This window comes from Acomys minous, assembly GCF_964271855.1.
Source record: "Acomys minous genome assembly, chromosome: 2".
NCBI lineage: Eukaryota > Metazoa > Chordata > Mammalia > Rodentia > Muridae > Acomys > Acomys minous.
Genome location: NC_140484.1, coordinates 38,319,814 through 38,344,826, shown reverse-complemented (window position 1 = coordinate 38,344,826; position 25,013 = coordinate 38,319,814). Strand labels below are relative to the sequence as shown.

The 25,013-nt window shown below is 42.0% G+C and overlaps 1 protein-coding gene across 2 annotated transcripts in view; it reads right to left on the bottom strand.

Moving 5' to 3' along the window:
* Positions 1-25,013, bottom strand: part of GDA (guanine deaminase) — a 79,088-nt gene that overhangs the window by 22,834 nt on the left and 31,241 nt on the right. Inside the window, exons 2-8 of one of the 2 annotated variants that reach the window (XM_084771750.1) lie at positions 22,197-22,285; positions 16,933-17,104; positions 13,995-14,082; positions 11,951-12,056; positions 7,261-7,288; positions 4,418-4,525; positions 723-830 (exon numbers count right to left, since the gene is read on the bottom strand). In XM_084771750.1, the coding sequence (XP_084627876.1) occupies positions 723-830; positions 4,418-4,525; positions 7,261-7,288; positions 11,951-12,056; positions 13,995-14,082; positions 16,933-17,104; positions 22,197-22,285 (699 nt within the window). The remainder of the gene's footprint in view (positions 1-722; positions 831-4,417; positions 4,526-7,260; positions 7,289-11,950; positions 12,057-13,994; positions 14,083-16,932; positions 17,105-22,196; positions 22,286-25,013) is intronic. The other variant, XM_084771751.1, reaches the window with a different exon arrangement.

Sequence of the window (25,013 nt, the reverse complement as noted above, 5' to 3'; positions counted from 1 at the left end):
CATAATGCGCATCCAAATACGTTGAGCATTCTTCCACGGAAGTATGCATGCTTTGCTCTTTGTGAATGCTGGATGGAATTCTAATTATGTATATTCTGTGACTTAACCAATTCCTTGAGGATAGTCATATTCAAACTTTCCTGTGTTATCAACACACCTACTTTTTATACTCTTTAAAGAATTAACTCTTAGAAATGGATCTGCTGCCTCAAAGGCAAAGACACTGATGTACTAACCATGAAAGAATCATTGGACAAAGGTCATTCTTACCATCCAAAAAAAAGCTTAGAATTCATGATAGGGATGAGATTTCAGGCCCATACTAGCTGCACACACATACACGCGTGCACACACACACACAACCAAAACCCTGTACTATGCATACATATATAGTGACACATACCGTGAACACACATATATAAATATGCACATACATAAACAGGTATGTAGGTAGGCAGATGATAAATAAATAAATAGATAGATAGATAGATAGATAGATACATACATACATACTTAGATAGATACATAGATACATAGACACATAGACACACACCATGAACACACACACACACACACACACTCACACATATCTATAGACACACACTGGGTTTACTCTAGTTTAGAAAATGCATGTGTGCTGCAGAACAGTGATAAATCTGAGATGTTGAAACTTTAAGAGTGCAGCTTACTTTACACGGGTCATATCACGATCCTGAACTTACCTTGTTCGTCAGAAGATTGTTTTTATCATAGACATCTGTGTAGTTTTTGTAACCAGGGTATAAGCTTTTCACAACTTCAACTTCTTCACGATTTTCACTTATATGGCTCTGCAAACAAAGAAATGCTTTCATTTTCTCCTATAAAATATTTGACATTATATCTCCCATGTTAACATGCTGCTGCTGGCTTCTGTTTGCTGATCTTGTTGATGTAAGAGGCTATGGGTGGAAACATGAATGTCTGCATTTGGGTCTCGTTTTAAATTGCTATACACATTATCTATGACTATATGCACAATGAAGAAACTGAATATCCTGAACATAGCCCTTCTCTCTCTCTCTCTGTGTGTGTGTGTGTGTGTGTGTGTGTGTGTGTGTGTGTGAGTGTGAGAGAGAGAGAGAGAGAGAGAGAGAGAGAGAGAGAGAGAGAGAGAGAGAGAGAGCGCTCAAGACAAATAATCTTTCCCTTAGGTCTTAAAACTCTAGTCTATAGGAAAAACAAACATAGATTATCTTTAAAGTGCCTTGCTTGTAGCCACCTGTCTATAAAAATTCAGTGGCTATCAGAGGATAAGTCTACAGTTTATTCAGAATAAAACTAAAATTTGAATGAAGAGAGCTGAAGACTAAGCTTAGTTATATGTCTTGCAGCAAGTCAGTTCTTTAAGCTTCCATTTCTCATCACTCAATAGAAGTTTAGGGCTAGTTTAGTGATTCTGCCCCATCTCCCCCCCACCCCCCACCGCCCCCGAGCCTTTTCAGGACAGAGTTTCTCTGTGTAGCCCTGGATATCCTGGAACTTACTGTGTAGACCAAGCTGGCCTTGAACTCAGAGACCCACCTGCCTCTGCTTCCCAAGTGCTAGGATTAAAGGCATGTGCCAACACTGCCCAGCAATTTTCCATCTCTTAGCTGCAGATGTGTTAGTCATATTTTGTGTGTGAAATTTTACAGAACTCAGTGCATTGGCGGGTGAAGGAAGACAGGGCTCAGGGCCTGTCTTCAATCTGCCTTCTGCCTTCTGAATGATGTTCTTGATGAAAAAAAAAAAAAGTGAAATGACAGAGCTGGACAGCCCTGCCTTCAACAGGGCTTATAGGAACCCTCACGCAAACCGAGTGAGTCTGAGGCAGCCACACCAACCATTCATGAGGGCACCTGAAATCTGAGGAGACACAAAGTGTCTTGCACTGGAGTAGCTACCCTAGTCTCTAAAAAACACCATTTCATACTAGCAGGCAATGAGAATAGACCATGTAAACAGTTCACAAGCCAACAAACACTTCTAAGACAATTCTGCTTTGCCTCCTTTTTCTGTACTACGAAAAGACACAGCAAGATGAATAAGAGAAAAAGTGAGCAACGATTCTAATACGTGCTTCTCCTAGATTGACCTCTATCCACCGTCAGGAGTAAACTCCAGTCCATCAGTGAACTGCATAGACATAACACAAGAGGAAGGACAACCAGGTGATTTGATTGCATAATACAAGTAAATGCACCTCATCCCTCCCTCTAATTTGTAGCCAAGGATAACCTTGTGTTTCTGATTCCTCACCTTCTGAGTGCTGTGCCACCAGGCCCAGGTCATGCAATGCTGAGGTTTAGCTTCAGGGGTTCATGTGAGCGTTCTATCACCTGCACTACGTCTGCAGCCTAAGAAGAGACTTTTTATATGTTTTTCATTTTATTTTTGTATGCATTTTCCTCTCCTCCTCCTCCTCCTTCTTCTTCAAATAAAGGTATTCTGTTTCCAATGTGGAAATACTGTCTGAGTGCTGCAGTACTCAGGGCACTGGGCCTTGCACTTGCTCAGGCAGCACAGTGGAGCTGGCCCTGTTGGTGGGCATGGGTGACCTGCCTCAGGTGACACAAGTGGGAGAGTGGTGGCCCACGACTCTTCTGCTGTGAGGTGGTACATGCAGAGGTCATTCCTCCCCTCCCCCTCACTCTTTGTCCCCTGCAGCAGTCTGGATAACTGAGCCAGTCATAAGAGCAGGAGAGCTAGCACTGCTCCTCACTGATTGTAGCATTCAGGAGAGCAGGCCCTGCCCCTCACCTGGGCAGAACAGTAGAGTTGGCCTTGATGACAAAGGCACCAGTGAACCAGCCCCAAGGGTATGAGAGTGGGAGAGCTGGCCCAGCCCTTCGCAAACTGCAGCACATAGAAATGTGAGGCTCTTGCCTCAACTGGGCAGCACAGTGGAGCTGGCTCTGCAAATGTTGGTTCAGGTGAGCTGGTCCCCACAAGAGCATGAGATCCTTCTGCAGATGGTGGCATTGGGTAGGTCAGTAGGAGCAGTGCTCACCTCGGTGGTGGTGGGAAAGTGGGCAATCTGGTGCACTGGCCAGTTCAGCTACTATCCAGGACCAGATCCAGGCCTTTGAGTTGACCTACCCCAAATCTACATCATCTGTGAACTCTTGGGGCGCATGAAAGGACCCAGTCCTACTAATGCAAAGCAATAGGGTCTCCGTGACAAAAAGAAACAGCAGGATAACTGGGAGGAGTCCCCGTGAGGTGTCACAGAAGCCAGAGACCCGGAACATTTGCAAGAGATGTATGGAAAGAGTGGTATACTGTGTGACACACAGCTTCCATCACAAGATTTTTTTTTATGCGTTGCTTTGTTTGTTTTTTATTTTCTTGAGAGAAAGGTTGCAAAGGTGGAAGGCAGATACAAGGGTCCAGGAAGATATGTGGGACTGGCATATACAATGTGAAACTCACAAAGATTCAATAAAAAGTTAAAAAAAAAGAGAGAGAAAAAGAAAAAGATAAAGATAAAAGCATTATTTTTCCAATTTGGAAATACTATCTGAATTTGGAATTTTATCACCACATCATAATTATTGGAGATGGAACCCAAGGTTCAAACATCAGAAACCACAAACAGTAATCATGGGAAAGGTGTGTTAATGGGTCCTATGAACATATATTTTAAAATAAGTAAATAAAAAGTAAGAAATCAATATGTTGCCTTCACCCCAGCTTTCCCTTCCCTCTAAGACTGTCAGCTTTGAAAGAGGGGACATTTTAGTGCAGTGTGTAATTAAGTTTGAATGGGGGAAGGGAGCTCCTAATTTTAGCCCAGCTGTGAGATTTTTAAAAGCATTTTATTGCTAAATTGCAACAACTTAATGATAAAGGAAGATATACTTTTTGTTCCAGGTTTTAAATTAAGAAACTCAGAACAAAAAGATTTTAAATGCATTTCTGTAAGGTAGAAATTAAGTTCTTTTTACTTTTCAAATAATAAATGGTTCCTCCACAAATGAAGGTTCTAGAACAGCAGGAAAGTGTCAAATAAAAGTAGGAAGGAAAAGTACTAAATGCATTTTACCAAGAAAGGGTAAAATGACCTTGCTATTCTTATAATGTTGTCGTGGTCTGTCTAAGATAGATCAGAGATTATTGAGGATGAAAGCAACTTCAGGCTTCTGAACCTGCAAAACTGACTAACTGGATTAGGTGACATTAGTCAGGGTACTTCTTGATGACATCAGTCAGTCATGTCACTTCCTCATGACATCAATCAGTCACGTCACCTCCTGGTGGTGTCATGTCAGGACACCTGTCCTGAAATTCTTTGATTGTAGCAGATCACAGGTACAGATTATTATAGATGACCTAAGGGTACCAAAAGATATTGTACATATAGCCGGAGGCACAAACCAAAGGGGGAAATGCCTACCTGGATGTACAGGTCATTGGTCTTGGCGATATTGCCAAGTTCACTCATCAGAGTCTCCGTGCAAGACAGGGTAAAGCGCGGGGTCACTATGGGTTTCACCCTTAAATACTGGAAATGATAAAAGAAATCGGTGAGAGAAATTCGGAGATTATGAACACATAACACATTCCACAACAAAACATTTATAGTTTTGATATGGATGAAAATCTCCACTTTTAGTCCACAGTGATTCTGGGTTCAAAAAAAAACAGTTTATGTCTGAGAACAGCACATTCTTCAGCATCAAGTTTACAGAAGAAAGTTTTCTCTCTAATTATCGGCATTCCCTCACCATTACCTCAGATGAGCGCTGGGGTGGGGACACCACATGTGCAGCGGCAGTTTATTGCTCTGCCTACATCTTGAGGAGGCATGCTGGCTGTACCCTCACTCAGCACTCTTTGGTAATACCTCAGTGGCTGGCTGACAGGATAAGATGACTCCTAGGATAGTACCTAATAGGGTCTACTTACCTGGAACATTCCTATGGTTTCTAATGCAACACTGAAGAGCCATAAGGGAAGGAAAGACTAGGCTTACTAGCCTATAAATCTGTCCTCTGGAGTCATACACCAATTTTCACACTGTGCTTGGAAGGAAGAAAGAGCACTGTCTTCACAGGCCCTGCAATGCCAGGGCAAAGATGATGCCTGGCTGCCTCTCCATGGTCCTGTGATGTGCCATTGAGTCTGAGCGTAGCCTGATTTTCAATCTACACTGGAGACTAGCAGTGGGCAGAACCAATGAAGAAGAAGCCATCAAACAGGTCCCCAATACCCACATGCCACCTATCTCCTCGGATCATGAAGCCCTCCCTCTACAGAGACCAATGTTACACAATCAAAGGCCCCCTGGACCAGGAAGAGGAAATGCAGTGGGAATGGGAGGACTGAGTTGAGAGGGTGACTCTCGAGGACTCTGGCTGAATTACCATACCTTAAATGATGATTTGTACCTTAAATGTCCCCCAAACTCACAGGAAGGGAAGGCTTTCGGCTGATAATGCTATTGAGAGATGATAAACCTTTGGGAGGAAGTTGTGGCTTCCTGGAAGCCATGAAGTAAGCAGCCTCCCTCTGTCTAGAATTTTGGCCATCATGTTCTGCCTCACTGTAGCACCAAAAGCCACGAGACCATGTGATCACAGACTAAAATTGTTTGAAACCAGAGTTAAAACAAATCTTCCTTTTTTATAAATTGCTTGCCTCGGGTATTCTGTCACTGTGACAGACAGCTGACCCACACACCTTAGACTAACTAAAAGCTTAGCAAACTTGGGATGGAGTTCACATACCTGACTAAACTTTGGTTCGCTGTTGCAAGTAGACAAAGGATAAGGGAACCAAAAATAGGTCCACACAGTATCCCTGAAGCCGTAAACAAGTTTAACAAACATAAATCTTGCAGTGCATTTTTATAGTAAATAATCAAATCCACTAAAGTCGGGTGACCGTTCCTGACTACAAAACTGTGCTTTAAAAAAAAAAAAAAAACCCAGAGAGGTCTAAGTATAGTGTCCTATGAGCTGTCGCTGGAAAGCAAAAGCCAGAAACTTCTATGAATTTGACCTTTTCAGATTGCACATACAAATGAGCCCACACAGCATTTCTCTTCTGAATGGTGTTTGTTTCATTTAACATAATATACTCCAGATTCATCAATGCTGTCTCAAATAGCAATATCTTTTTTAACAAATAAATAGTATTCCATTATACGTGCACATGTATATGTATACACACACAAACATAGGACATGGAAGACATTTAAATTGTATACTATTCCACTTGTGAATGTGTGTGTGTGTGTGTGTGTGTGTGTGTGTACATACAAACATATATTCATATTGTTTTTATTTATTTAGCCATAGACTCCTAGGTTGCTTCCACAGTTGGGCTATGGTGAATAAAGCTACAGTAAATGTAGGCACAGATGTCTCTCCAAGGTAGCAATTTTTATTTCCCTTAGTAGATAACCAGAAATAGGGTTTCTTGATCATATGAGATGCTGGCCAAAGGGCACAAGTTCTCAGTCATAAAATGAACTAATTCCCAAGGCTTCTGTGCAGCCTTGCCATTACACGTGTGAATTGATCTGACTGAAGTTACCATTTGACACGGCATATGGGTGACAAACCATAACTCTGTACACCTCAATACTCATGGTCTTTGTCAGATGATTTTGAGAAATTGTAAAATTATAAAATATAATACGCTTGCTTGCCCTGCCCAGAGGCTTCTCCCAGTTCTCGTTACTACTAGCCTCAGAGTTCCACCCTAGTTCCCAGAATAGCTACATGCGAGCTCACCATATCAGAGGTCCCATATGGTTTCTAGTAACCGCCCTAGGGACCCACACCCAAGTCCCCACAAGAAGTCTCCCACTGCCAATGTCCATATGGTTTAAGCTTGATAAGGAACCCCAGATGCTTTGTGGTTTTAACCTTTAAAAACTAGTCTGTAACAGCTACTCAGGGTCCTTCAACTCCCGAGGGCTGAGGGACCCTGGCGTGTCAGCAATAACAATAAACCTTTGCTTTTGCATCAGTGTGTTGTGCCTCGAGTGGTCTCTCACGGTGACCCCCCCTTCCCGAGTTGGGCGTGAGAGTCCAACAATTTCAATTTTAGAAATCTGACCTCTCTGATCTGAGCCATTGGGTATACAGTGTCAATAATTGGCGTTTCTAGAAAAACACCTCTTAGGCATCGACTAAGCCATGGGCACACAGACTAATCTATCAAACAACTTAACAAATCCTACAGCTAACAGAGAGGCACTCTGGGTGAACACTGAACAGATTCACTTACATTCCTTTGAAGCATCTCCGACACAAATCTGAAATGAAGTGACAAATGCAAAGTTAGAAAAGGTAATTATTTTCAAATAAATGTTTCCAACAGCACGGGTTTTACCACCACCAATTAGAGATTAACAATCAATAATTACTCAGCATTTTCACTAATAGCAAAAGAAGGCGAGGAAAATCACTGGGAATATTAACCTGTGGCATCTTGTGAGTCATTCTGAGCCTCCACACAGGTCCCAGGCTATGCTGGTGGCTCTAATCCTGTGTAGTGGAGTCTCAGAGCACTGTCTTCCGTGTTCCATGGATGACAGGGTCATGGACTCCCAGGCACACACAGGCATGTAGGAGCCTCAGACCGTGTACTTCTAATCCCCTCTTGTGTAGAGGCTACTTGTGCACACGGTATCATCATCAGGCTCCAAGGGCAGAGTCTGGCAGTGGGTATTTATTGGCAGAAGGTGAAGGAAGGTGACAGAGGTGGCTGTGAAATGTGGAGGAGATGGTACAAGTGGTGACTCTGCACTTCTGCCTGCTTGAAGTGGCTAGTTCTGCTCTGTCCAGAAAACAATGTCAGTTTTCTTCCTTCTGCTATGCTTTCAGACTAAAATGTGAATTGAGATCCTGGGGACATAGATCTGCAATAGACACTTGCCAGGCATGAACAATGCCCCTGGCTCCATCTTTACCCCATGAAAAACAAACTATGAATTGAGGTACAGTGATCACAGCAGTGGACTGTTGAGCACAAAGCTAGTGCTGAAGGCAGAGATGCTGCCACCGTCCCAGTCCCATGATGGTGCAGCAGCTGCTCACTGCAGCACTCCAATGTTGGGGGGTGCTCTGATGTATTTCGATGCTAATTACTGTTTACTGCCTGTATGACCCAGCTTTTGTTTAATAAAAAGCCATCCCACCTGGGCAGGGCAGAGGAGATAGGTGGGGCTAGGAGAGAGAATAATTCTGGGGGAAAAAAAAGACTGCCACGAGGAGAAAAGGAGAGAGACCTAAAGAAAAGAGAGGAAGGCTGCCATGGGTTAGATGGAGGAAAAGCATGAGACCAGCATGGATGGAGAATCCAGCCCAGATAAAGAACATGAGCAAGTATATGGGATTATGGATGGGAGATAGCTTGATAGAGGTCATTAGAAGCAGGTGGCATGGGATTGAGACAGGGATCCCATGCCTGCCCCACTATGGGAGATAATTTAGAGGATTGATATCTGCCCTGCCCCAGGTTAATTAAGGCTATTTTAAAACATAACAAGTGTCTGTGTCTTGATTGACTGCTACTGGGCCTATAGATAAGACATGTAATTTAGAAACACTACTCCAAATGGAATGTGCTTGAAGTGAGAAAGCCCAGAAAACAGAAGCAAAACTGATCTAAACTTATGCCCAGAAAAATAAACCTAAAGAAATTTCTTCCGTGTATCTATTGACATGGAATACAATACAGTGGAATTCCTTGTTAAATAGTCAAGGTACCATGAAAAAGCCATCAAAGATCACCTAAGAAAAGTACTTAAAGGTCAATAAAGTCCCCAATGTTATGTGAAACGGAACATAATGAAAACTCATGAAATCATGTAACACACAACCAAAAGCAATTGAGATGGTTGTGGATATGACCTGAGTATCTAATATGTACCTATAAAAGCATTACAGTGAAAGCTATTACTTTGTACAACTATTTTTTTTTTAAGTAATTAATGAGCTGGGCACCATGCTTAACAAATCTGGTCTTGTGGAGAAGTCCTGGCCTAACACAGGATACTATGAGGGTGATTTTTTTTTTTAATGAAGAATCATCTGTGGAGCAGAGGGGCTGGTGCAATGGGTAGGGGCACTTGCTATGCAAACATGCATACTTGAATTTAAATACCCAGTGCCAATGTTTAAAAAAGAGAGAGTTGGGCAAGCTACTCATGCCACTAACACCACAGCTCTCGGTCAGAGACAGGTGGATGCTAGGAACTAAAAACTTGCAGTTCAGTGAGAAACTGTATCTCAACAGAGAGTGGCAGAGCAGGACACTGGACATCCTCCTCTGGCCTCCATGGGTTTGTAAACTAGTACATGCACTTGCACAGGACACATGCATGAACATGAACAAATGTATATTTAAAAAAAAAAGAAACACACTAATTTTGTAAACTGGCCTAGTCCATGTAGTGACCTTGGCATTACTAGAAGAAGGACTTAATGTGTTTTTCAACATTAATTCTACATCTTGAGAAGAATCTAGAGCATGCCTCTGCATCTCGAGGTTCTTGGACTTTAAAGGATATTATTACTTCAGTTGTGGGGGGTCAAAATGGGAGGACGGGTACCAGAGCAGATGAGAGAAACACTATAGTACAGTATAAGAAAGGGATACATTCCGCTCTGTTCTTACAATGTCTTTATCAAGAATCGCTTTATTGTGAATTTTAAAGCAACCCTTTAAAAATATGCACTTAAAATTCTGACCTTTCCTACTCAACTCTTTAAAGAGATTATGCACTGGAACACACTTTCATTTTTCAAAATCACTTTTGGTGAAGTATAATTTACATATCATAAAGTTCACCCATTTTAAGTGCTCTATTCAATAATTTTAGCAAATTTACTGGGTTGCGGAGCTTTTGTAATAATACAGTCTTTGAATTCTCATCACCAGAGTGAGGTTCTCTGGGTCTGCAGGCAGGAGAGACAGTGCTTCCCCGACACCCACAAGCCTTTCCCGCTTTCTGTCTCATGCATGGACTTGCATCTTCTTTATATTCAATATATATAAATGAAAGTTTATAAAGTGTGCCCTTTAGCATTCTGTTTGTTTTTCTTAGAAGAATAATTCTAAAATTCATCATGTTGTGACCACTTGGCTTTTTCTCACAGCTGATCAATTTTCTCACGTACCACACTCTCGGCTTCCACACACCACTCTGTAGCTCTGTCAGGTGTGTGGCAAGTCCTCTGATAGCCTTGGTGACATGGCCTTCTGCCTCTTTCCTGTGACTCCCATGGTTAACTGAAAAGGGGCTGCAACTCTGGTCTCCACCTTCAGTGTCTCTCTTGCCTGTGTGCCACAGTTGAATGTGTCTAGCTCTTTTATTGTAAGGGCTCTACTTCCTACGGGTCCACAGATAAGGTCATGTAAGGATACAGCCTTCTTGTTGTGCGTCTGTGCTCCACTGACGGATCATGGAACAGTTCCATGCATGTGATGCAGTCATTGCAGCATGCATACGATTTTTTTTCTTCTTCCATGACAAGATAAATAAATGCTCATGATAGGTGGCTCTAACACATTGAAAATACATACATAGTGAATTTTGCACACTGGCGTCTTTGGGTGACTTAGCTAGAGAAAATATATCTGCTTTGTACCTCTTTGTGCTTTCCTGTGCTTTATGCTAGGAAAACACATATTCTTTGGTTTATTTATATATATTTAAAAAATCAACAACTTTGTTTTGGTTTTGAGAGAGGGCCTCACTATGTGGCGGAGGCTGGGTTAGACACCATGATCCTTCCTTCTCAGTCTCCCACATACTTAAGCCAGGTAACCTGCAGGCCTGTACTACAATGCCTGACCGAGCTATTTTTTTGCTGAAATGTCTGCCATTCATCTATAAGTGAAATGTTTTTCCAAAGCCTCTCATATGTCTTCTGTGCCTCCTCACACTATTACTCTTGAACATGTGCACGCAAAAGGACTGCTTGTACATGTCTTTCTTTTTCACACTAAGTATGATATGAGAAACATGTCAGGTGAAAAGAAACTCTACATTTAAAGTCATAGAGACTCAGTCTACTCAACTCTGACTCTGAGACTTTAACCTACACTACTAACATAGTTTAGGTGAATGCCTCCCAACAGCTCATGTGCCAAAGCTTGGTTCCCGGGTTGGTGTTATTGGGAAACGGGGTATGCTGGGAAATCTTTAGGACATCAGGCACATGGTCCTGAGAGGCATTTTGGAATTCTGGTCAGTCTTCTCTGTCTCTGTCTCTGTCTCTGTCTCTGTCTCTGTCTCTGTCTCTGTCTCTGTCTCTGTCTGTCTCTCTGTCTCTCTGTCTCTGTCTCTGTCTCTGTCTCTCTGTGTCTCTGTGTCTCTGTCTGTGTCTCTGTCTCTCTCTCTCTTTCTCTCTCTCTCTCTCTCTCTCTCTCTCTCTCTCTCTCTCTCTATCTTTCCCAGCTCATGAGGTAAGCAGTGTATCCTACCGTTCACTCCTGCTTCATCAAAGGCATGAAGCCACTATATCATGTACTGAAACTTCTAGGACAATACCCCCCCCCCCAAAACCCTTTCTCTTTATAAGACGATTATCTCTGACTACTATCAGAACAATGGTAAATAGACTACTCCACTGCCTGTGGACAAGTCAGTCAGGCTATGTCAGGCTCAGTTTTCTTATCATAAAAACAAGCAAGCAAGAAAGCAAAGAAAAACCAGACACCTTGTGGAGCTTCCTATGAGAGCTGAGAATGATAAGCAGAGGAAAGCGCTGTGAGCCACTGACCACTGTCAGCTGCTCCAGCCCTGTGTACTAAGGAGATCCTGCGACAGTCCTGCGGCAGTTGGGATAGCCATAGCCCGCCACTGTGCTCAGATCCTGGTGTCTACTTTTCTCTCTTCATTTCAAACTCCACCAGAAAAGCGGATGACTCATCCAAAATACGGATCAGAAGCCCCAGGCACACCTACCTCTCTGTCTCCTGGACCGATTCCTCTGTGGTCTCCTTGTATTCTGGAACAGCGTTGTTCAAGTCCATGCATACTTTGCCCACATACGCTCGCTGCCCAAATTTATCTGCGAAGCATACAAAGAGAGTCTGAAGATGTGGTTCTTTTTCAGTGTGTATTTTTTTTTTTGAGGACTCAAAAAGCACTTTTAAATTAAAATTATTCTTAAAAAAAAAGTGGGAATGTTCAGAATCATCTGTCTTCACACTATGACAATAACAAAGCCACTAAATTCGATGAATGCTAAATAGGCATCCACTCATCCCGTACCCTGCTCCCAGCATTCCAGAAAACACCTGGGTATTTTACACTTCTTATTTAGCTTCTCCTATTGATTATACAGTTTGTCTATATCTCTACTAATGTCATAACTATTTTGACACTCATCTGCACTCAAGGTAAAAATATTAATATTCTGTTATATACCAGTTTTTATCTTTCCCCCTCCTCATTTATTTCTCTCTCCTGCCATCGGGAGATGGAGTTCCTCTCCATGCGTGCTGTGTCCCTTTTCTAGGTAAGACACAGCATATGACATGTTAAGAACACAGGTGTTGGCTGATCGATGTGCACTGGGTTTCTTCCCCTGTGATTACTCCAAGATAGCAGCTTTTATCTAAGATCTAGACTCTGGTGTCCCAGAGTCCTCTGCACTGTGCAAGACTGTGAGGAATACACACGGAAAGATGCACGAGGCTCACGGTCCTTGGATGCCTTGTTATTGCTCTCCCTAACTGTAGCAACATAGATAGTGTTATTGTTGATGGAAGGCGTAGCGGCTGCTAGCAATAAAGGAACCTTCATCAGCTATGCGGGAGGAACTCTTATGTCAGTTGTGCTACACAGGTGGGGTTGTTTTCCAATGTCTCCTTCCGGTCCTAAGACGTTCAAAGGCATTCTGCCACTCTCACCCCTGGGAGTTATTTTAATATCTAGTTATCAGATTAATTCCTTAACATGCCATGCTCATCAGATCACACACCTGGCCTGAAACCTTCTTTTGAGCCTCTGATGCATATTCAAGACCGTCTGTGGTCTAAGCCGGCCCATCCCCTCTCCCTCCTGACCATGCAATGAATCTCTCCCCCTTCCTCTGAACCATGCTGTTTCCTGTCTCCATCACTAACGTCCTTCCCCTACTTCTCCATCCATCTCATTCCCTCTGCTTATAGCCTCTCCCTGTGTTGTCTTCCATGCAGTTAAAGGCCACTTCCACGGAGTCTTCCCAGACAAGCCGTCTTTGTCTCTCCTGAGAACTTTCATTATTGTTTTTAGTGCCAGCAGTTAGGCCTTTGGCATGAACTACCTTGGAAACCAACAGCATGGTAAACACATCACCAGGTAACAGTGCTTGTCAAGTGCCTGCTATATGCCAGGCGCTGTACTGGGAACATATGGAATCAGCCACCTAAATCCAGTCTCAGTTCTGCCTCCCAGCTATGGGGCCACGTGACCATCTTTGGACATCAGTTAATCTATCTGTGCAGATGTCAGACTGCTGTTTAGGGCTAAGTGTTCTGTACAGTGTTTGGTACCTAGAACAGGATCACAGGTGTTATTAAAATGATTAATCAATGTGTTAACTATCCTTTCCGGATCTTTAAGGACCAAGATTATCTCTCATTTCTCTGTGTTCCTAGCACCTCTCAAAATGCCCTGAATGTAATGTAACAAACTGTTGCCACAGCTACATTGATAAATGTAAAAAAAAAAAAAAAAAAAAAAAAAAGCCCCAAATCCATACACAGAATTCAGATGTGTAACCATTATCCTGGAATCAGAATCCACATAGAAATAGTTAAATCATTTAAACAACAAAAGTCCACTCCAGGGTCGAGGAAATCCATAGTCACTCAGTTACTTGCAAAAAGTGCAAAGGGCAAAGTGCAAACGCTCAAATTCCAGGACCCAAAGGCACGGCTTGCCACCGAGGATAAACTACCACCAAGCATGCTCCTCTTGTCTTTGCTCAGTATGCTCATAAATCCTGCTTTCAGCTGCTCACCTGTAATTTCCGCAAGGAGCAGGGATGAGTCAGTGTGAATTGTTCCAAAGTAGCAAGCCGTGGTCGTCCCATTCTTCAGTGTTCTCCTCTAAAAATAAACCACAAAAATCCTGAATCGCATGTGCTCAGAAAAGTCACATGGCACATACAAATGAAAATAGAAGTCTGGTTTTTAATTTTAAAATGTGTTTATTTAAAGGTATGCCATCTTGATGTGGAAGAGACCTAAGTAAATGGCAAAAGTATTTATACTCTAAAAGTGCGAGCTCAAGGAAAGGATGGTGTTTTTGGTTTCCTAGATTCACGTGGTTGTGTGTTGTCAGAGGCCACAAAATAAGATGCCAATTCACTCCTTGTTCCTTGGGGTGTTTGAGACTATTCGGATTTTATTGATCTGCAAGCATGCAAGTGAGATTTTTCTGTGTATGACCAAGTAAAATTGTTCAGCCAGACGTATGCTTCAACCTGGCAGAACAAAGATCATTATGCCTCTTATTGCCTTAGCAAATTGCCACTTGCACAACAATACCTGAGAATAACATGGATCAACTCCCAAGGAAAACACAAGAGCAGAGGAAAAACACAAGAACAGAGGAAAAGACAGAGAAGAACCCGGAAACCTTGGGAAGAGGGTGGGCACATGAGCAGCCAGCCGGACACTGGCTGGAGTCTGCGCAGTCGCTTCCTCCCTATACAAGCCAACACTTCCTAACCTGCTGTGTGGGGAGTCACTTCTGTAGAAACTGGCAAGTGTGGAAAGGGTACAGATCCCCCCAAAAACAAGATGAACAAAGGGTTTAAGTGAAGATCTAGCTGACGTCCAGGGTCCTCAGTCACTCTCCCCAGAACACCAAGTATGTCAAGGTTGAAGAATTCCTTCCAGGAGAACATGAGTGGCTAGAAGGCGCACTCTCACAGTGACACTGGGGCCTGTGTGCTCCCTCCCACCTTCATCCTGTGCTGAGGTTTGTCGCTCAGTGATGACGTGAGTGTGAGGAAAGCCTTCCAACCTCCAGCCATGAAGAAAAGCTTGAGCTGGGTGAGAAGCTACAGTTTCAAATTGGACTAAAATGAACTAAAACCACTAAAAATATGCAGAAATCTATGCAAAGTGCAGCCAAGTGACCAGATGGGGAGGACACAAGAGGAGGAGTGGGGGGAGGTGGGGAGAGGGGAAGGGAAGGAGGAATGCTCAATTCTCCTCAGCAGAGGTCACCTCCACCTTAATCTCTTCAGCAAGTGTAGGCCTGCTCAGAACCAGAACCAAAAGTCATGTTTGTCCAGCAAATAAATACTTGTCAGGAATAGACCAGTTTAGAACTCACTGACTTTAAATCTACACATTTCTGATAAAGAAATATGTCTGGATATCGTCTGAAGGACATATAGTCCTTGATGCTCTATCTCAAGTGTAAGCATCTGATATAGTTGGATCTCCCACTCTCCTTTCCTTCAACCATCCTTTACAAATGTATTTTGACAGCAATAATATTTATCCATATTAAACAATGCCAGAATTATTTTTATTACTCCAATATAAAGAATAGATATACTTTTATCTTTCCGTCAGCCGCACCCAAAGTGGCTCTGAAAACCACACACACAGTGTTGGTTTTCACTTCTGATTTCTCTGTCTATATCATGTGCTGGAAACATAGAGTCAAATTTGTGACAGACTCTACCAAGAGTGTGCCTTGACTTTGGGGTTTTATTTCTCCATTCCTCCCTTTTGCCTTTGCTGTGATTTGATGACTCATTTTCTTTTGTTTCACACTATGCAATTTGAAGCAATTTCAACCCCTTTTTAGGACAATGTGAAGTATAAATACATTTTGAGGATAAAGAGTTAGTGTGGTTAACACAATTCATTAAGACCATGTGCTAGCCAATTCATAACCAGCTTTTAGCCTGAGAAGATTTTTTCTAGTGTCACATGGATACAGGCTAAAATGTAAGCCCCACAATTATAATTAAGCAAGACAACTGAATGAATGTAAGTGCTCACTTCTATTCTTTAAGTCTGGAATGACGCAAGCCAAGAAGCTGACAGGAAGACTAGGCCAGCCCCTGCAGAAGGTGGATGGCCAGTACTGTAGAACAATCAGTAAGCCCCGCAAGAATCCAAGACCGCAGTCCCAAGTGTTCACTGCAGGAGGCAGAGGCCAGATGAAAAGTGTTTGCAGTCTACCATCTTTACAGCAGATGGCTATCTCTGCTCTTACTCTGGAGCTAGTCTTTGTGAACGAGGAGAGGGTGGGGCACTTTTCAAGCCACCAGCATGCAGTGGACACGCACCGCAGCCACTGTTCAGGGACTGAACTGGCTCCAGTGCTCCCACCAACGCTGTCAGTGCTCACATTGCACTCCCACCCGTTCTGCAATGTGGGAACGTATCTTCCTTCTCGCACACCTCTTGAAACAATGGATATCTTCCCCAAAGTAATTTGAACTTTATTTTCCATGAGAATTAAAAACTAATGAAATAAATGCAGCTCTTACCAGCTAAGCACTATTTTAAGGACCCCACAAATATTAACTCAGTGAATTATCATGACAATTCCAGGAAGTAGGTAGTATTGCTATCTCCGAGTTTTACAGATGGGGACAGTGAGTCACAGAGCCTGCTAAAGGTCACACAGATATTCCATATGGTCCTCAGAACAGCATTACAGGTTGGCTGCAGTGAAAGAACACACCCAGAAGACAAGAACAAGAGAATGCCGTAGAATCCACCAGGCTGAGACTAGGGCTTTTAGACTCAAACTCAGCCCTTGCTACTGTGAGGGTCGCATGCTCAGCCGATTATGAAAAGACTTAAAAGTGCTGCAGTGCATGCCAACCATAACTCCCTCCATTTTATGACTGAAGTCTGGTTCTAGACAGGAATGTTTGCATACATGATCAGACATTGGACAGCACCCACACACAGGATACTCACAACAACTCTGGTGTAGACTTCTTCAGCCACATCAGTGTTCTGGAACCTTTGTTCTGTAGGAAATGTGTACTTGCTCAGCCACTCCAAAAGTGGCAGGTCTACGTTGCTTCCAGCAAAGGCGTACTGGGGGGCATGGATGTGCGTATCAACAAGGCCCGGCATGAAGAACTCACTGAGAAGTAAGGGGAAAAGAAACTCATTTAATAGTATCTTTAGACAAGGGTTTCATTTATGTAACCAAATTACAACTACAAGTTTTCTTATTTTTAAGAGACCAGAAAACAAGAATAAAGTTCTACTAAGGGGGGGGACCTAAGTTGCAATGTGTGCAGTTCTAAGCAGAGATGATGGAGGAAAGGAAATCATAGAAGTCCATAGAAGCCAAGCTGCCACAGCAGAAGTAAAGAGAGGAGCCACGGACACTACTTTTACCTAGAACAACTGGAAGCTCACCCAGGGAACTTCAACTCAATTCTTGACATGACAAAAACAAAAACAACAACAAAAACAAACAAACAAACAATAACTCTCAGCCAGCAAATAAAATTTATCCATACACCCCCCCCCCAACCAGATGTAAGATACAGCCATGAGCAGTTTTAAAATATTTTATTTTATTTTCAAGACAGGGTTTCTCTGTTGTAGCCTTGGTTGCTATGGAGTCAATTTGTAAGCCAGGCTGGCCTTGAGCTCACAGCAATCTGCCTGCCTCTGCCTCCCTGAGAGCTGAGATTAAAGGTGTGTACCACCATGCCTGTCTAATATGCCCTATTTTTAAAAAGACAACTAGAAACGGCAATGTGGCTGTGGTTATATCAGCTAACACTGAATGTCTGTGTGCACTAGAGCTGGATGCAGCTGGACCCTGTGGCCCTTGTGGTAGGCAGCTTGCTACAGCAGTTATATATATGCATTCTAGGTCAGACTGCCTGAGTGAGGACCCACCATTATCCAGAAGTGGGATATGTATCATGTGATCTAATCTCTCTGTATCTCATTTTCACCTTATGAAAAAATAAGGAAACCATTATGACCATAGAGTTGTGAGGAGGACTGAATTATTGCATGCAAGAGTGGCGCCTAGGAAATGAACGCATAAATAAATGTCACTCCTGGCATGGAAATGTAATGTCAACATGTAGAGCAGGCGAGGGGCACCTTCATTGTATAACAATAAATATGAGCTCGGGAAATATCCTTAGCTTGAAAAAGCTAACCATTAGCTTGTGAGCCTTGGAGGGGAGCCCCGACCTTGGCAGCTTCCCCTGTAGGCTCAGCATTCTTGTTCACTATACCCCATGTGGCAAAGAATGGTGACTAAGACGGGCATCTACAAGTGACATGTGACTACAATGTGAAATGTGACTACAGTGTGAAATGCGTCAGTCACTGTCCTCTTTGGGGCTCTTACTCTCTCTACCACCACAAAGTGAACCGTGCAAGTGGGTGCTAATCAGTGATGTTTAGGAAACTCCGCTAAGACCTGCAGTGAGTCATCTACAGAGAAATAAGGCATCTTCTTCTCTTCAGAGACTTTATAATCATTCAAGATATTAGGGGAGTGTGTGTATGGGGGGTGGAGGAGGTGGGAGAGAGAGAGATCTTGGTGAGTAATTTCACTGTCTACTCAAGAGAAATAAAGCATAACTTTATAAAACAGATTGTGCAAGAATGTTTGCAGCAGTTTTGTTCATATTGTAGCCTCAAGTTGGAAACAATATAAATAACTGTCATGGGAAAATATGCATAAACAAACTGTTGCCCAATGGAATACTATTCAACTGGAAAAATAAAAGGCAACTACTCTAGCATTATGAATCACTTCCAGAACATAATGTTGACGGGCCAGAGAGATTGCTCAGTGGATAAAGGCTGTCCTGGACAAGCATAAGAAACAAAGCTCAAATGTCTAATACCCACATAAAAATCAGGTGGGTGTGGTGCTCACCTTTAATCCCAGAACAGGGGAGGCAGGGACAAAGGGCCCCCAGAATGGGGGGGCAGTGACAAAGGCCCCCAGAACAGGGGAGGCAGGGACAAAGGGCTCCCAGAACAAGCTAGCTGAGTAGATTAGCTGAGTTGGTAAGTTCTGGATTTCAAGAAAGGAACCCTACCTTAACTAACAAGGTGGAGAATGGCTCAGGAAGAGACTCAGTATCAAACTCTGGCTTCTACATGTGTGCATGCATATACCCCTATACAGACACACACAAAGGGCAAACATACAAGATAGAAGACTCCTGCAATCTTCCACGAACAAAGTTTCTGAATAAAGATCACAGTGATGGGAGGAGGAAAGCAAACAATGGTACACGCCTGTAATCCCAGCACTTGGGAAGTAGAGGCAGGCAGACCGCTGTGAGCTCAAGGCCAGCCTGGTCAACATAGTAAGTCCAGGACAGCCAGAGCTATACAGAGAAACCATGTCTCAAACAAACAAACAAAAACAAGAACAAACAAAAAAAAAAAAAGAAGAAGAAGAAGAAGAAGAAGAAAGAAAGAAAGAAAGAAAGAAAAGTAAATGATAAATATGAGAGGAAGAATTTAACATTTGACCAGTAGGTAGAAACAAAGGAGGTGAGTCAGAGAGGTAAAGTTTTAGGTATACAAGGGAGAACACACAAAGTAAAAGTACAAAGTCAGGTGTTCAGGGTCACATGATGTCAGCCTAAGCCAAATGTCAAAGTGTGATGCACTCCTCTATTTCACGTTTCTGCAACAAACTACCTAAGGGCGGATACCTCACTTTTAAAATAGACTTATTTAGCTCACACTTCTAAAAATGTACACACATGATCTAGGCAAGGGCACACTTTCTTGCATTGCAACACACATAGAAACTATAAAAATAGCCACCTGCATACAGAATAAGCCAACGGTACAAAATAGCATTCCTTTAATACAACCCACCTCTCACAAGAACTCCCTCTCCTAGCAAGGTCACCATCAACCATCTCCAAACAGGTCCCATCTCCCAAAAGTCCTAGCACCTCTCACCATCTGTACCCTGGGTCCACCTTCCAGCATATGAACCTTTGACGGCCACACTCAAACCATATATCTAGTGACTAGCTTGTGACCTCTAGGTGTCCAATAAGTTACTGATGATGTTGGATACGTGGTCACACGTGTTAAGGACAGGATTCAGGACTGAGAAGCTTCTCTACATGCTGCTAATGCTAATACATTTCTGGAGAAACAAACCAACGAAGCTAAATATTGAGCGGCAGTGTCCTCTTAAGGATAGAGGAGGAGAAGGCAATGATCGACATTGGCAGGACTGTTGTCAAGAAAGTAGAGGGAATCTAGGACACATATATCAGAAAGAGTAACAGAGGTGGCAGGGGAGTGACCAGTGACGAAAGTCTGAAGGCAAGGGATATGAAGCCTCAGAGAGACTCTAGGGCCTCTAACGCAATGAACTCATGGCATTGAACTTCAAAGGAATCCACTCAGTGAGGCTCAGACTGATTTGGTTCTGTCCAAGGTACTGAGGCGGGATGGGCTCCATATGTGATAGAGAAAGAGCTGGGCATGTTTCACTGCAAAAAGTCAGGACAGGAAGAGTACATGAGACTTTCTCCTTCTCTTCCTCCTCCTCCTTCTTCTTTTTCCTCCTCCTTCTCCTCTCTCCCTCTGCTTCTCCCTCTCTCCTCCTCCTCCTTATTCTTCTCCTCCTCCCTCTCCTCCTTTTCCTCCTCCTCCTCCTCCTCCTTGTCCTCTTCCTCCTCCTCCTCCTCCTCCTCCTCCTCCTCCTCCTCCTCCTATGCAAGAGAAACCTGTGTGTGCCTATCAGGAACAAAGGCTCAAGAGAAAGGGAGGCGCTTGAGGGTGCAGTCTTCAAGAACAGAAGTGGGCTAGGAAGGACTTTCTGTGGCCTGAGTGTGGCTTTAACCCAACACCAGAAGCTATGGAATGTGACCTCAGTGAATACACATACTCAAGGGTGAGTATGCAGTTTGCTGAGATAAAGACACAAGCATGTGAGGTGCTGGGGTACACCCCTCCTTTTACAGAGAGAAGATGCAGCTCAGAGATGGTTCCAGGCTTGTAACCTGTCAATGCCCCAGCCAAGGTTAGATGTCAGTTCACCATTCATAAAGTGACTTGGAGGTGGATGGTAGCTATTAAGAGCCAACTTCGGATGGAGCAGAGAGATGGCTGTACCAGAAGGAGGTGGGGGTAGCTCTCCTTCTCCCTTTACTTCTCAGCTTTCCACTTCTGACATTACTTATAGTCATCTTAATTCCCTTACAACATCAGCTTCACGTTTTCAACCTGAAGTGGTAGCTTAGCCTTATAAAAATAGAGAAAAAGAACAATATACAACCCTATCTACAGTAACCAGAACCCCTACCCATCTTCTATATTTCGTTATTTTTTATGTAACGTTACTTTTGCATCGCTGGGAATTAAACCCAAGGACCTCATCTATAATAAACATGTGTTCTATCACTGATCTCTGTCCTCAGTTCCATGCCCCACCCCACGCCCCACCCTGCTTCTCATTTCCTTTTTGAAGGGAGTCTCAGTATGTAACCTAGACTAGCCTTGAACTTGCACTTCTCCTGGCCTAGCCTCCCAGTGCAGGAACTACAGGCACTCCTCACCCTTCCACTCCTGCTAAACAGATGACAAACACTGAGAGAAACTGTACAATCAGAGCGGTTGACTGAGGGCCCCAGCCTGTGCCACCCAGCCTGTTTGAATAGCATCACTAGTTCAATGGCCTACCAACCACATTACTCTAAAGTCCCTTTCCAAGTTTTAAACGCATTTTCAGTATAAAAACAGCGGTGTCACCCTTGATTGGGCTTAAAAACACCGCCTGCTGGACTTAGATAAAATATTTGAGCTTAAGACAAGTGTTATCATTTGTTTAAAGCAAATGAACTGGGCTACGGAGTCAGTGAGCCCTCCACAGGAAGCACATTTCATATAGATAGTAAAAGCCATAAAAATTTCAACTGAAATGCACTTTGAACACAGATCTTCCCTAAAGACACAACCTAAAGACTTGTTAAGTTTCTAACACTGCACTCAAAATAATCACCTGATATTTGCTGAAGAAATAAAGGAACCAGCCAGCTTCTGCTCCTCAAAGCTTCTATCCTTGAGAATGCCTTCCTCTCACCTGCCTTTCCCAGTTATGGCCAACTGGTTAACTAGAAGGCCCACCCATCCCCTCTCTCAATGTACACTTCTCTTCATTTGAGCCTTGATACTGGCTCCCAACCAAAGGGAAGATGTCGGCAGAGACTTACTGGGGACTCAGCTCTCGGATCTCACAAGGTTTGAAGCACCATTCTTTGGCCAGCTTTTCTTGCTGAGATGATTCTTCTAGAAACACTATCTTTAACCGAAAGAAAGAAAAAAAAAATCAGATAGTAATAAAAATAGCCACTTGTTGACACTAAACACACACATGTTTTTCAAAAGAGAGTGATGTTGAATTAATTTTAAGAGATATTTGGTACCAGATGGGATTAATTTTGGAGTAAAAAAAAAATATGACAGTTTTTGCATTTGGTTATCCACAGAAGTAAAGTGCACACAACTTCTCTTCTGCAAATGCAGACCTGAGTCTCCAGATATGATCTTCTGAAGATTCACACTGATGGAGACAAGGAGCATCATTTATCCTTCATTGAAGCAATTAAAGGAAACACTGTTGTGGAAAGACACCCAACTTCAACCTAGTAAGAGACTGCTTTTAGGCTGTTATGGGAAACACTAGCTCATGCTTTATAAGGCTACTACAAAGAGCAATTATAATAATTCTGGTGATGAAATTAGCATATGCCTGGAACATGATCAAGTATGTCTATGTCTGTTTTGCATAGTGTGGCTGCTTTGTCTATCAAGTAGATTGTTCAGCAACAAAAGATTAAAAAGTCAAGAAGTTAGAATGCACGATATGTCCCCAGTCTGTTTCGTTTCTTTGCTTGCTTTGTTTTGTTGGGGATATAAGGATGCCATGGCAGGCAAGCACTCTACCACCAAGCCAGATCCCAAGGCCTTCCTGTTTTAGTTTTAGATGCAGTCTTATGAGAAAAAAGTATTTCACTGAAAATTAAAATTTGAACAAAACCCCTAGAAAATAAAAACTGTCTACCTAGTAGAGAAGTAAGGCAATATACCTCAGGACAAAATAATTTGTGGAAATGAAAAGAAAACATTGTTAAAAACAAAACAAAAAATTGGCTTCTTTGTTCATTGCTACATGTCTTTTAAAAATTATTACATTGATTAGAAGTAATTCCTAAGTTAAAACAATTAGATGTTTATAAAGGTATACTTGGATTAATAAACATTTAAAGATGAAAAATCAGCATTCATCAAAGTCTATATATAATTATTTATAAGCCATAAAATGATAATTTTATCAACATTTTTTTCAAAAGTGATCTATTATAAACTTCATAAGTAAGTAGTATGATAAAAACTTATGTATGCATATTTGACATCTATTAGGAATAAATGTTTTTGAGCAAAATAAAAACAACTTTCTTATGGAGAGATATAAACCAAATGGGGAAACTGAGGCAGTTTTGCTACTCCTGCAGGAAGCTCATGGTCAACAATAGCTCTCTAGGATAAACAGACCTTTCACAGAATCAAACCCTTAGGTGCTAATATTTTATGTGATACAAAATCCTTACTCCTGGCACCCTGTGACATTTCTCAAGTACTGTGGCCTTTGCTATCAACAAAACCAATGGATTGGCAAATGAACTAAATATTTAATACCCAACAGAACATTAAAGATAACTTTGAGAATTAAGATATATTTTCATCAAATAACTTAAAAGTTCAAGGAATCAATGTTGCCATAATAAGTTTTTCCTATCCCAATTCTTTTGATTTGTTTTAAATTAGTTTTCATCATCAATAGCCATGAAAATGGAAAATAAGAAAAATTATGCTGACCCTATTTTATGTCCCCAACCAGTAATAATCACTGACTTATTATGTAACTGCAGGAGATATCTTTCTATTTACATGTAACAAATTACCTTTCAATACATACAATAGATATATTAAAACTACTTCATGTTCCTGGGAAATTTTAAACATTTCAATTTTGCCTGTGAATGTTATAACAATAGCTTTTCAATAAGACTTCTAAGAAGAAAATATAGTCTATTAGATTAAAACTGCGTATAGATTAGACCAGAATTCATAACTCAGTAGGGAAGGGGGCTCTGTATAGCATTTCAGACCATTAAAAAGGAGAAAGTCTATACTTGAGTGTCACCATGTCACTCTGTCAGGTCCAGAATTGCACTGATGACCACTTGGCCTTGAACTCATAGAGCTTTGCCTGCCTCTGCCTCCCAAGTGCTGAGATTAAAGGCACATATTACCAAATCACCTCTTCCCTCACCCAGAACATTTTAAAGGTTAATATCATGTTTTCATTTGAGTGAATATTTTTTAAATGCTAGAAATAACACGTTTTAGGTATTTACATTCAACATGTCATATATACCACTAGTGTTTAAAAGTTTAAAGCCTTATACTATTTTTCAAAATTCTTTTAGGAAGATAATGAGGTTTTGTTTTAAGAGTGAAGTATATTTCTCCAGGCAATTCATAATGTTGGTATTCACAATGCTGATTTAATAGCTACCCTCATTTTTTCTATCCTCAATGTATACACAACACACAGTGAAAGTAATGATTAAAATAATGAAGATGTACTTACCAAATGGAAAAGCACCCTTTACATAATGCTAAAGTGTCTTTTTAAAAATCCAGGTTACTAGATACCCTGCATTTATAATGAAGTTTTTGATAGTAATACTGTATGGGTGTGGGTATCTTGCCCATGTGAACATGTATATTGAAGAAATGTTGTGTATATTAACAGTGGTTGTTGCTTTACAGAAAAGAAAAACGACGGTGATTTCACTTTCTTCTCACCATAAAGCTAATTCTACTTATAATGCATAGGGAAAATGTAAAACACAAATCCCAGAAATACGAAAGACTAGTCTCTACACTCAGAGCCTATGGCTGGGGGAGGGGGGGTGGGCGGGGTTTAAAATACAAACAGAGAGGTGAGGAACAAGATGGAC